This window comes from Protomyctophum bolini, assembly GCF_963924005.1.
Source record: "Protomyctophum bolini genome assembly, chromosome: 12".
NCBI lineage: Eukaryota > Metazoa > Chordata > Actinopteri > Myctophiformes > Myctophidae > Protomyctophum > Protomyctophum bolini.
In genome coordinates, this window is record NC_137873.1 from 6,981,194 (window position 1) to 6,995,369 (window position 14,176).

A 14,176-nucleotide genomic window follows, 5' to 3' on the forward strand; every position below is an offset into this window, starting at 1 on the left:
ACTCATGAGCAGTAACGCTTCTGTTGCTCCAGACTGTACAGTGTGTACACACACACACACACACACACACACACACACACACACACACACACACACACACACACACACACACACACACACACACACACACACACACAGTGAGACGAGACCAGAGCACAGGGGTAATAATATCAGTTCTAATAGTTTATTGATTACATCATCAGCGGACGTAGATATATGTCGAGGTCTCTGGTTGGCTGTAACTGTTAACGCGGTGAGGTCAGAGGTCACGCAGCCTTTTAGAGCTTCTTGCTCGTCCTCTTCAGCACCACGGACCCAGCTGTGGAGGTCTGGACACGCACGCGCACGCACGCACGCACGCACGCACGCACGCACGCACGCACGCACGCACGCACGCACGCACACGCACGCACACACACACACACACACACACACACACACACACACACACACACACACACACACACACACACACACACACACACACACACACACACACACACACACACACACACACACACACACACACACACACACACACACACACACACACACACACACACACACGCACACAGAGAGAGAGAGAGAGAGAGAGAGAGAGAGAGATATAAAACATTTAGACAATGATAATAAAGCATGCAGAACACATCCATAGAGAGAGAGAGAGACAGAGAGAGAGAGAGAGAGACATCGTATTAATTCTTTATGCCATGTTTATGAATCGACAGTGCTAGACACTGTGGCCTGCACGCGCACACACACACACACACACACACACACACACACACACACACACACACACACACACACACGCACACACACACACACACACACACACGCACACACGCACAAACTTAGTTACTTTGTAGATTTTTATTGCAATAGGTATAATGTCTTTCTATATACCACGTGCCATTTCCATGGTAACCAGAACGCTCACCTCAAAACACCCTCGCCTTCAGTTTTTTCTTTTTTTTTGCCAACCGCTCGGGGGGGGGGGGATGTTCATGTATTCTTGTATTTGTTTTACTGAGAATAACGTTAGAAATATGTTTAGGTTTAGGTATTTAGTTTTACTGAGAATAACGTTAGAAATAAGTTTAGGTATTGTTTTACTGAGAATAACGTTAGAAATGAGTTTAGGTTTAGGTATTTAGTTTTACTGAGAATAACGTTAGAAATGAGTTTAGGTTTAGATATTTCATTTTACTGAGAATAACGTTAGAAATAAGTTTAGGTTTAGGTATTGTTTTACTGAGAACAACGTTAGAAATAAGTTTAGGTTTAGGTATTGTTTTACTGAGAACAACGTTAGAAATGAGTTTAGGTTTAGGTATTTAGTTTTACTGAGAATAATGAGCTGAACAAATAATAAATAATAACAAATAAATAAAAGTTTTGTACGCTATACCCTTTTCTTCTTCTTTCTAATTATTGGTTCCGTTCGATCGGTCCAATTATTTTAGTTTATTGTCATGATTCGTCACGATCCGAGTTGGCTCTATATCCAAGGCTTACAGGTCTTTAAATAAATCTTTGGACATTTGTGGTCGTAGTGACTATACATCTGTCATTAAAAAATATTTTTTTTTTCGGCGATTCTCTTTGTTTTAAGGGTAACTGTAGAATAGCAATATCACACTCGAGGGTGTTGTTTAACCACCACTTCAGTGATGCTTGCGGAACTCGACTTCGCCTCGTTCCCCTACTACTGTGGTGGCAAAAATCACGTTAAACAACACCTTCTCGTGTAATATTGCTTAAATGTACGGTACGGTATGGTATAGTGTACGGTATGGTATAGTGTAGGTACGGTATGGTAGTGTAGGTACGGTATGGTAGTGTAGGTATGGTACGGTATGGTAGTGTGTGATGGTACCTCGATGAGCTTGCCTCCACACACCTCCGTGGTGTGTTGGTAGTTGGGGAAGGTTACGCACAGCTTGCCTCCGTCCATCGACACTGTGGCCTGCACACACGCACACACACACACACACACACACGCGCACACACACACACGCACACGCACACACACACACACACACACGCACACATGCACACGCACAAACTTAGTTACTATAGTTGCTTTGTAGATTTTGATTTGAAAACACACATTAACCACTTCAGCCCTATATATACATTTCGGCCATTTGAAAATAGCAGATCTACAAGCTCACAATGTGCCATGATGCAATGCATTGTGAGCTTGTAGATCTGCTATTTCTGCACGATGAATATTACTTTTATGTTTTGTACTTCATATAGGCACATTTTGGTGCGACTACTTTTGTACTTTTACTCAAGTATACATTTTGAATGCGGGACCGTTACTTGTAGTTTCTACATTGCAGTATGGATACTTTTACTCATAAGTGAAACATTTGAGTACTTTTCCCACCACTCCCAATTTACAATTTACAATTTAGGCATTTAGCAGACGCTCTTAATCCAGAGCGACTTGCATTAAGCAAGAACAAAAAAGCATGGGAATACATCACATAAAAAGCATTTATCATGAAACATGCGTAAGCTAAGAAAGTAACAGTGGAATATCTATATAATGAAACTATACATATGAACTATATAGTTTCTATACTATGACGTGCTATGACTACATACAATGCAATTATAGTGCTGTCTATACATAACATGGTATAAATCTGTATACCAAATGCTATCTAAAGGTCATTACACACTGGCGAATTAGCGACGCGATGCGAATAAGCGATCTGAAAATGCGAAATATTGCATGTTGCAGTTCGCCTGCGAATCTCTGCAAAATACGACACCAGAGCGAACAAATAAAGAGCGGTCGCATTTTCGCCACTGATGTGGAAGCTTGCATGGACTTCAATTGTTTTTTTTTTTAAATGCAAATTATTCGCACGAATATGTCGCGTCGCCAATTCGCCAGTGTGTAATGACCTTAAGTCTACAGTAATGCTATCTAAGGGGGTGCAGGGGTAAGTGCTATACGGGCCATGATGGAGTCTGAAAAGGTGGGTTCTCAGACTACGACGGAAGATTTTCCTATACCTTGAACTTCTTTCCTCCGATGGTCTCCATGTCGGCCTCCTGGCCCACGGTGAAGGTGTTGGTGACCGTGGCGTTGGTCGGGTACACCTGGGTCCACGAGAAGTCGTTACCGCTCTGGGTCACCTCCGTCACCAGCTTGTAGTCGCGGCCCTTCTCGATGATGTCCGCGGGGATACCTGGAGAGGAGAGGAGAGGAGAGGAGAGGGGAGGAGAGGAGAGGAGAGGAGAGGAGAGGAGAGGAGAGGAGAGGAGAGGAGAGGAGAGGAGAGGAGAGGAGAGGAGAGGAGAGGAGAGGAGAGGATTCTCAGATTAATTTAGGAAACTCTAAAGGCTAAAGTTATGTTTGGTTTGATTAATCTGCACAATAAGTGGAGGCAGGACAAAATGTGACCCAAAGGGAGACCCTCTTTTCACTGTGGTCATGTGGAATGAAAACTAAATCAAAACTAAGCTATACGATGACTAAAACTAAGACTAAATATATTGATAATTTCGCCAAAAGATTAAAAACGATGACTAAAATATTCGTGAGGGGCCTGAGAAGAGATCCAGTGGAACTAAAAGACAAGTCATTTTACGTTTGCTTGCGCTCGGGTGTTGCACTCCGAAAACAGCAGATCTATATACGACGTGTTGTGAGCTTGTAGATCGGCTATTTTCGGCATGCAATCAGGTGTAAAATCACTCGTATATACGATGCCAACAAGGCCCGCCAAAATACATTGTAGTCGACTAAATCAACTGTACATTTAGTAGCCTAAACTTAAATTTACATTCTCGTCAATATACACACTATATGACTAAAACCATCAAAGCGTGCTATAGTCCAAACCAATGGAAAGGTATAGGAGCGCACACCAGTAGTGGCGAGGAGGTGCTGACCACAGGAGATAACACTTTGACTAAAGACAAGAGGACGCGCAGCTCGTATACTAAGTCACGATGCTATAGGAACTTTAATAAATAAACTTTAGTCCGCTCGACCGACGCTCACCCAGTATCTTGCAGAACTCGTCGTATCCCTCCTGGCTCTCGGTTTCCCATTTCCCGGCGAAGGCCATGATGGTCAGAAGAAGAAGTGTGGAGCGGTTTGTGGAGGAGGAGGAGAAGGAGCAGCTCTGAGGGTACGGAGACACTGACGGACACCTCTCCACTTTATCACATTCTGGGCGGGAACACCGTTTTGGTGTTTTTAAGCATTATGTTATAGGCTACTTTATAGCTATTGAAAAATAGCAGATCTACAAGCTCGTAACGCGGCACCGAGTGCGGCGCTATACGAGCTTGTGTAGGTCTGCTATTTTTGAAATATCGTGAAAATCTGGCGCAAATCTGTGAATATATATTCTTTCAGAGCGAACGTTTATTAACTAAAATCTTTGCTTCTATGGGGGGGTTTCCTGGAGCAACATATTTTCAGATGGGGGGGTCGGTGGCCAATTACATACATTTTTGGGGGTCCTTGACATGAAAATGTATGAGATCGACCGACATAGAAACATGGGGTTTTTCAAGAAAACTGTCATTTGTAGAAACGTCCTCAGGTCTAAATGGGTTATACACCTCTCTCTCTCTCTCTCTCTCTCTCCCTCTCTCAGACTCCTCCTCCATCGTTCAGCGCTGATGTAAGACAGTGATAACAGCAGGAGGGAAAATTCCACGTAGAAAGTGATGACGCCTACAGGGTGTGTAACGTCGCCGGGCCATAAGCACCTCGCTGAGAACATTTATGGAGTTAAGCCGCTGAGACCGGGAAGGCGTCTGTGTCGCCTTATATATATAGCTTTTAACCCACTTTTAACCATCAGTTTAAACATAAACGTCAGCTATTGAACAATAGCAGATATCATATATATATATATATATATATATATATATATATATACGCACAAGCTTGTAAGATCTGCTAATTTTTGGGGAAAAATCTTGAAAACGTATATTCTGTCACAGAAAAACGTTTTTATATTTTTGGGTTCCTTGACATGAAATAGTTTGAGAACCACTGACATTGAAATCAGCATGATTTAGATTAGAAGACATTTTGTAGAATCTGTTTGGGGTTCTTAATGGGTTAATCCATTTTGGTGTTATAGCATTATGTTACGCTTTAGCTATTGAAAAATAGCAGATCTACAAGCTCATAGCGCACCACCGAGTGGCGCGCTACGAGCTTGTATAGGTCTGCTATTTTTGCAAAAATCGAAGAACGACTGACATAGAAACATAGCTTTTTCAGAAAACTGTCAGGGTGTATAGAAGACATTTTTAGAATCTGATCTCAGGTCAGAATGGGTTAACTAACTGTGAGAGAGAGAGAGAGAGAGAGAGAGAGCGGTGGGTGAAATGCTGAGCGGCTCATGGTCTTCAGGGCTGAACCACTACATGGTGTTTCCCTGTTGGGGGTCGATGGACTTTAGCTCTCCGCTTTTATTACGGCTCTCATCTTTACTACAGAGTGGATCATGTTATAGGATGACGACGGGAAACCTGATGACCTGACATCCGTCATTTAATGAGCCAATTTAGAATAATTTTATGCATGGAGGCCTCTTGTAAAGTCATTATTGCATCCAATGCATGCAGATAGATAGATAGATAAACATATCCTTCAAGAGTTAAAGATCTATAAGAGTCGATTTGGTTACCGACTCTCCATCCGTTAGCTGGAGGCACATTGTCCTGATATTACACGTGTATTTACACTAGAATGCTGCATGGCCACAGCAGCTGTACTTGTCTAGATATAAAGGACATCTTGGGCTCAACTTGAATCACCCTGAAGTGCTGGGAAATAATCATCTGTGATGAGAACGTGTGGAGTGGAGAGAAAAGTCTCTTCTGATTTTGGGGATGTTGAGTCAGTGTGATCTTTGAAAATAAAATGCCGGCTGAATCACCGGGAATCATTCTTCCCCTCCTCCCTATACGTTTCAGCACACTCCTGTCCTGTGAGCACTTGGAGTACGTTACTTAATATTTGCATTTACATAATTATTATGAAACGTATACCAAAGAAAATGGGTTTTGGGGCCCCTGGAGACCAAACGACCTCGAAGTCAACTTAATGTTCCAAGTTATATATAGGCATATAGGAGATAATAGTGATACAGGACCATTTACTGAATCAAAGATATAATCAACAAACTATAGACTATAAAAACTGGTCAAATTGTCAAATTATATATAAGAAAGAGGCAACAAAATTGAAAATGCCTGATCTACAAGTTCACAACGCCTCGCAAAGTTGTGAACTTGTATAGAATATAGATCACTGATTCTCACAAGTCAAAACTACACAAAGCAAAGCAAAGCTACTATGTTTACCCAGGGTAACTGGACTAAGCTCAATAACTTGTTTACAGCCAGGCCCTGCTCATAGAACATTAAGGAGGGGTTCAATGCCTTGCTCAAGGGCACTTCAGCGGTGGTAATTTTAACGTGCCGGTCCAGGGATACGAACTAGCGACCTTCCGATATCAAGACCGCTCCGCAAACCGTTCGGCCACCGCTGCCAATACAATGCCTCAACGCATACACAATTCCAAGTGCTTGTAAGGGTGCGGGCCGGGGTCCCAGTTCAAATGTGATTCTTTTAGGGGTCTTGAAAAGGTTGAGCACCACTGCTCTAAAGAACCGTACAGGGGCTTAACAGGTTATTATAACAGTAGTATAGTGTTATTTAGCAATTCTGGTCAATTTTTACAAAAAAAATACTACCCAAAATTGCGACCAGATATAGAGCCATACTAACCCTATCCCCAAACCCTAACCTCAATCAGAGATTGCCGAATGCACTTTACTGACTCAGAGATTCAGGGATTGCCAAAAGCACTTTATTGACTAGTTGCACTTTATCAAGGGAATCTGTGCAATATCTCTGTTTTGTGTATGTGGGTGTTTCATGGTGTTTTTCCTTTTCGTATGTTGAACGTGTTATCTGTATGCAGCTGTGACTCTGTCTCCAAGACAAATTTCTCCCAAGGGAGACAAATAAAGACAACCTTGAACCTTGAACCGTATAACTTAGTCGGACTAACGCGTGCCCCTCTTACATTACGTGGCTAATTTGATTGTACTGGTGGTGAATAAGTATGAAAAGCGAAGTTCTAAATCAGCTGTTCATGAGGACTATTTTTGTGTTTTTTTTTAGCTTTCGCCTTTATTTTATATATTTTTATAGAGGGACAGACAGTAGGCTGACAGGGAATGGGGAGAGAGATGGGAAGGGGGGGGGTGACATGCAGGCACACTGCCAGACTGGATTACAAGCCCAGGTGCCTGGACCGCTGAGCCACGGCCCAGTATCAGCGGGATCAGCTCACGGCCCAGGATGGACCTCTGAGCCACGGCCCCCAGGATGGACCTCTGAGCCACGGCCCCCAGGATGGACCTCTGAGCCACGGCCCCCAGGATGGACCTCTGAGCCACGGCCCAGGATGGACCTCTGAGCCACGGCCCAGGATGGACCTCTGAGCCACGGCCCAGGATGGACCTCTGAGCCACAGCCCAGGATGGACCTCTGAGCCACAGCCCAGGATGGACCTCTGAGCCACGGCCCAGGATGAACCTCTGAGCCACAGCCCAGGATGGACCTCTGAGCCACGGCCCCCAGGATGGACCTCTGAGCCACGGCCCAGGATGGACCTCTGAGCCACGGCCCAGGATGGATCTCTGAGCCACTGCCCAGGATGGACCTCTGAGCAGTGGCTCAGGATGGACCACTGAGCCACTGCCCAGGATGGACCTCTGAGCCACGGCCCAGGATGGACCTCTGAGCCACGGCCCAGGATGGACCTCTGAGCCACGGCCCCCAGGATGGACCTCTGAGCCACAGCCCAGGATGGACCTCTGAGCCACGGCCCAGGATGGACCTCTGAGCCACGGCCCAGGATGGACCTCTGAGCCACGGCCCAGGATGGACCTCTGAGCCACAGCCCAGGATGGACCTCTGAGCCACGGCCCAGGATGGACCTCTGAGCCACAGCCCAGGATGGACCTCTGAGCCACGGCCCAGGATGGACCTCTGAGCCACAGCCCAGGATGGACCTCTGAGCCACGGCCCAGGATGGACCTCTGAGCCACGGCCCAGGCCGAGGGCTATAGTTAGGACAGTTATGAATGTATTGAATTGGCTCCGTGATCGAAGCCACCATAGAAAAAAAAGAGAGCACAATGAAAGCCTTCTTCTTTTATACGATGTATACTTGAACTTGGACCTTTTCCTCAAAGCCATCGGTACTATTGGTGGAAAACGAGACCAGTGTCGAAGTCATAGTACAACATGGCCTTGGTGTACTTTATAGATCTATAAAATAAATAGTACAGGTCGACGCCCGACAGATGGACACACACACCCCCACACACACACACACACGGGAGGTCAACGACTTGGAAAGTGAACCCATATACACGGTTTAACAATCCATTCATATTTCGACATAATTTTATATTCCTACATTTAACAAGCTCTCTGTGTGTAAAAGAAGTGTTGCAATATAAGACAACGTGCGAGCAGAGGCTCGCCCTCTTCATCTCTTCTCGGTCCGTAACTATCCGTTTATATATCCATCCACAGGTGAAGGCGTGAGCGTGCATTAACACATTAAAACCGGGAAAGCATCCATGTCATTTTATAGATTTGAGCTAAAAAACTATATGCTTACTATTCCAAAATAGCAAATATACAAGCTCACATATAGCGCATCATTTCTTGACTATAATGAGCTTGTATATATTTATATGCTATATATATTTTTTTTAAACCGTGACAGCAAAACTTTAAATGTATATATTATTCTTTTAAAGCGATTTTCTTTTACTCGTATGTTTTCTTCCGGAGGTCCTTGGAACAAAAGATTTTGAGATGGGGGTCGACGGCCAAATACAATTATTAATGAAGTATGGTGGTAGCCTACTGGTCCTTGACATGAAAATGTTTGAGAACAATTAACTGAAAACTATGGGCATTTGTAGAGGCTTCAGGTCCTAATAGGTTAATGCAGGTGTAGGTGTACATCCAGCGTTCGTGTGTCTGTGTCTGAACACAGCCACACCTACACAGTAAGACTCTTACTCTTTCAGGCCTACAAATGGATCATCTCTCTCTCCTGCCTTGTGTAATATTTTTAAATACATTTTAAAATAGTTAAAAAAAGCCGATCTTTATACTGAAATAGATGGTAAATGGTGCATTAATATAGCGCCTTTATCCAAGGCGCTTTACATAGATCATTCACCCATTCATTCACACACACATTCATACACCGATGGCCATATGCAAGGCACCAACCTGCACAGCGATCAGGGGTCCAGAGTCTTGCTCAAGGACACTTTGACACTAACTCTGGGGGAGCCCACATGGGGTTCGAACTGGCAACCTTGCGGTTTTCATCCAGCCACTCTACCGCTGAGCCACCGCCGCCTAGATCAGCTATTTGAAATGAATAAGGAGATCAAGGCAGGGGAAAAAAAGACAGTTTGAGCAAAGCTTTTACCACAAACGGTATAAAGTAAAGGGTTTCCGCTGTAAGGGTCCCCTTGTGCTTCTCACATCAGATAAGCCTATATGGACAAGCCTTTGCTACAGAACTGTACACCCTCACAGAGTTGAATGAACGCTGGGGGGTTTACTGTGTAGTATTCTCAGCAAACTATACGACCATAAACTGTGTACTGTCAGTCGTATATATTTCTGTCAAGGACAGGTCAGAACATATTCAAAGGAGAGAGAGAGAGAGAGAGAGAGAGAGAGAGAGAGAGAGAGAGAGATAGGGAGAGCGAGAGAGAGAGAGAAAGAGCGCAAGAGCAAAACTCACACATAAGCAGAAAACAAAGACTTGGCGCGCATGCGTTCACACATGCACTGTGCGCACACACGCATGGTCACACGCACGGTCACACACACACACACACACACACACACACACACACACACACACACACATGGTCACACTCATGCACGGTCACACACACACATGAGATGTTTATGACTAGTTTCCTCTATGGCCTCATGGGCCTCAGAGTTGTACACACACTGTGGATGGTGCCTGGATCTGACGCGTGTGTGTGTGTGTGTGTGTGTGTGTGTGTGTGTGTGTGTGTGTGTGTGTGTGTGTGTGTTGTGGTTTAGAAACATAAAAGGAAGAAAAGGAAGACAAAAGGCGAAGAGAGAGGTTATACGAGGAAGAATATAAAATATCATGGTTGTACGACAACCTAAAATATATAAAGGCCTACAAATGAACCGTCGTGGGACCATTTGGTAAACAGAGTTGAGATTACACACTGCTAGTAATAGATTACACACTGCTAGTTGCTAGTAATAGATTACACACTGCTAGTAATAGATTACACACTGCTGGAAGGAGAAGACGCAGAGCAGCAGTAATAATGACAATAAAAGACACCACAAGAACGAGAGAGAGAGAGAGAGAGAGAGAGAGAGAGAGAGAGAGAGAGAGAGAGAGAGGAAGAAAATATTCTAAAGAAAGATACATCCACGCCACGGATTCCTTTTTATCTGCGACTATAAAAGGGGGGGGGGGGGGGGGGGATTTGTGATGGAGGAATTAACCCATTTAGACCTGACAGTTTTCTGGAAAAAAAAACCTATGTTTCTGCGGCAGTGGTTTTCAATCTATACTTCATGTCAAGGACCCCAACAATTATATGTATTTGGCCACCGACCCCCCCCCTCCCCCCAGAAGCAAAGACTTGACTTAAAAACGTTCACTCTGAAAGAGAGAGAGGGATAGGACAGCAAACTATACGACCATAAACTGTGTACTGTCAGTCGTATATATATTTCTGTCAAGGACAGGTCAGAAGATATTCAAAGGAGAGGGAGAGAGAGAGAGAGACAGAGAGCAAAACTCACACATAAGCAGAAAACAAAGACTTGCGCGCAGAATTGTATATATTGAAAGACTACGCACCACATTTTCACGATTAAAAGAAAAATCTACAAGCTCGTATAGATCTGCTATTTTAAGTGAAACACCAAGGGGGGGTTCCCGTCCAGAGTGCGTTAAAGGAGGGGAGGCCTTGATATGCAGATGAGGCTTCCGTTAATCAAAGCAATAAGATTAGCCTTCCAAATTGAGACGAAGAAAGGCTCCATTATCTGGGCCGAGTGTCATGTTTAATAACGCGGAACGCCGCCGTAATTCACCACAGTGTATAGCCTATAGTAGTCCTCCGTGTGTACGCGGAAGTTTGTGTGCGCGCTCGCGTGCGTGCGTTCGTTCGTGAAAGAAGTTTATGTGCATGTGTGTGTGTATCTGTATGTGTGTGGGTGTTTCATGGAAAAGGAAGAAAAGAGAGAGAGAGAGAGAGAGATAGAGAGAGTGAGTGAGAGAGAGAGAGAGAGAGAGAGAGAGAGAGAATGAAAGAGCATGGGTTCCTCTGGGAGAGAGGCCACAGAGGCTGCATGCGTTCGTTCGTTAAGTCTTTGATGTCAGAGCGTTGCACCATGACGAGGAGACCAGATAAGAAGACCTCCTCAACGTGTGAGCAAGAGATGTGCTAATGTTACAGGGCAACTGCCACATACACACACACACACACACACACACACCATGCGTGTGTTTGCGCGTGCACACTCTCCCCACACGCACGCACGCTACCGCTGGGTGCGCTGGCCTCCCCTGGTTTGAGAGAGAGAGAGAAGTCAGGGAGAGAGAGAGAGAGAGAGAGAGAGATAGCAAACCATCTCGTTCTGCCACTAACAGCCATGCAGGCGAGAGGGATAAGCCACAACGTCATCGGCGTAGACGGAGCGTTCTGTTGTGGTTTATCTTTATTTACCATCTCTCAAAATGATGCTGACAGCCTTCTGTCCCGCCGGGGAAGGAAACTGTGATTACTCCCCAAACCACCCGCCTCCCCCCTCTATTACCCCAATCCATCCAGGGAACCAAATTATGCCCCCCGCATTAATATTTCATAATATGGGGGACTTGAGGAGAAACCACATATGTGTGCTGTATATATATATATACGCACTCAGAAGCCCTTTGTCTTTGTGTCAAATGAAATGTATAGCGGGCCCATCGTCAGAGGGTGATTCAAGGTGATGGGGTGAAGGACACAGGACACAGGAGGAGGCAACTGGAGAAAGGAGAGGAGAGGAGAGGAGAGGAGAGGAGAGGAGAGGAGAGGAGAGGAGAGGAGAGGAGAGGAGAGGAGAGGAGAGGAGAAGGAAAGGGGAATAGAGGAGAGGAGACGAGAAGAGATATGAAGAGGTAGGGGAACAGACTATATAGTCTATAGAGAAAAGGAGCGGTGAGGAGAGGACAGGACGAGAGGAAACAAGCGGATAGGAGACAATAAGGAGACATGGAGAGGGGAACGGAGGAGAAGGAGAGAGCGGTCATAAATAATGCAGAGAGGTGAGGGCGGGCGCACGGTGGGCTGAGCACCAGACAAAGAGCCTGTTTAACACATTCTGACCTGAGATCAGATTCTAAAAATGTCTTCAAACATCCTGACAGTTTTCCATTCTGACCTGAGATCAGATTCTAAAAATCAGTCAGTCGTTCCTTCGATTTTTCAAAAATAGCAGACCTATACAAGCTCGTAGCGGCGCTACGAGCTTGTAGATCTGCTATTTTTCAATAGCTAAAGCATAACATGATGCTAACACCAAAATGAGTTCCCGTTCAGAATGGGTTAACACATGTGAACCGTCAACGCCGCAGAAGGCAAACTACTTAAAAAGCAATTAAACACGTGTCGTGCATTATTATTATTTATTTTTTTACATGTTGCATGTTTATCCACGTGCATGCAAGTACCTTTCTAGGAGACCCCCGGGGCAGACCACGGTGGAGATGGAGGGATATTACATCGACTCACTGGGGCCTTGGATGGAACGTCTCGGGATGAATCCCCGCAGGAGGAAGTCACTAAAGGGAAGTCTGGAGCTCTCTGGTGGAGCTGTTGCCCCCGCGACCCGACTACGGATAAGCGGTTGAAGATGGATGGATGGATGCATATACCTTTTTCTGTCTCGTTCCGTGCATGGTGACTGCGACGGAGAATCGCTGTGAACGTACACGAGGCTGTCGCGTGGCGTGCATTGAGAGTTTGCGCGACACACAACCATTAGCCATTAAAGGTTTGCCTCGTGGATTAATTGTCGGTGGTTGTCCATCTAATACTGAAAGTGTGGGCTGCATGCATTCGTTCTTTAAGTATCATGTTTCCTGGCCCGGACGGACGGCTAGCGTATATATGTTGTCGTCCGGAGCACCTTAAAGGCTGCTAATGTCGACCTGACTGACAGGCAGCGTGTCGCGGGTTTGACTCTCCATCCTGAAGGACCTTCGCTGCGCGTCACTATAAGGTCACTCCCCGCAATAATAAATAAACTCCCCCAAATAAATAAATAAAAAATAATCATGTTTACTTGTTTTACATCTAACTCTCATTATTATCCTTCAACAGCTCCTGTCTCACTTTGAGTCACTGCTGAGTTATGACTCGAGCAGTGGTGCCAGGTCTATATGAGGCCTCATTCACACGTACCAAACACCAATCAAGCAAATGTTTGGTTGTTTTTTTGTTTTTTTTGGGCCACCACAATGCTTTTCCAATGGGAGTCACACATGGTTTGATCAAACATTTGTGTTTGATTGCCGATTGCTGGTGGTGTTCTGCCCCTCCCCCACCTCATCAAACACAAATGTTTGGTCAAACCATGTGACTCCCATTGGAAAAGCATTGTGGTGGCCCCCAAAAAAAAACGACCAAACATTTGCATGATTGGTGTTTGATATGTGCGGTGTGAATGAGGCCTATATATATAGGCTATGGCTATTTTAAATTAGCCAATCTACAAGCTTGTAGATCTGCTATTTTCAAATAGAAAAAAAAAAGGTTAAAAAAGGGGGGGGGGGGGGTACTGGGTTGATTTAACTAAACCAAAATACCAATAGCATGCAAGTCCAATGATTATTTTTATTGCAGATTGCTTTGTGTTTTCATAATTAGCCTATGCATGCAGTATAGGCTATATGTGCACACTTTTAAGCCACTCCATAATTTGTACTTTAGGCCTATGGCTATGTGGTTAATGTTTTACTTTTTATTGTAGGCCTATTTCTGTTCTTATAGCACAAGCAATTAAAGTGCATTCTGT

General features: G+C 44.7%; 1 protein-coding gene across 1 annotated transcript; it reads right to left on the minus strand.

The window, feature by feature from the left end:
- Positions 1–278: 278 nt before the first annotated feature.
- On the minus strand, positions 279–4,097 carry LOC308325259 (gastrotropin-like; the record flags this gene model as incomplete). Its single annotated transcript, XM_080777735.1, has 4 exons — positions 279–329; positions 1,880–1,969; positions 3,037–3,212; positions 4,031–4,097. 4 exons carry the CDS (start codon positions 4,095–4,097, stop codon positions 279–281), a joined length of 384 nt encoding a protein of 127 aa, XP_080633861.1.
- Between the last annotated feature and the right edge of the window lie 10,079 nt (positions 4,098–14,176).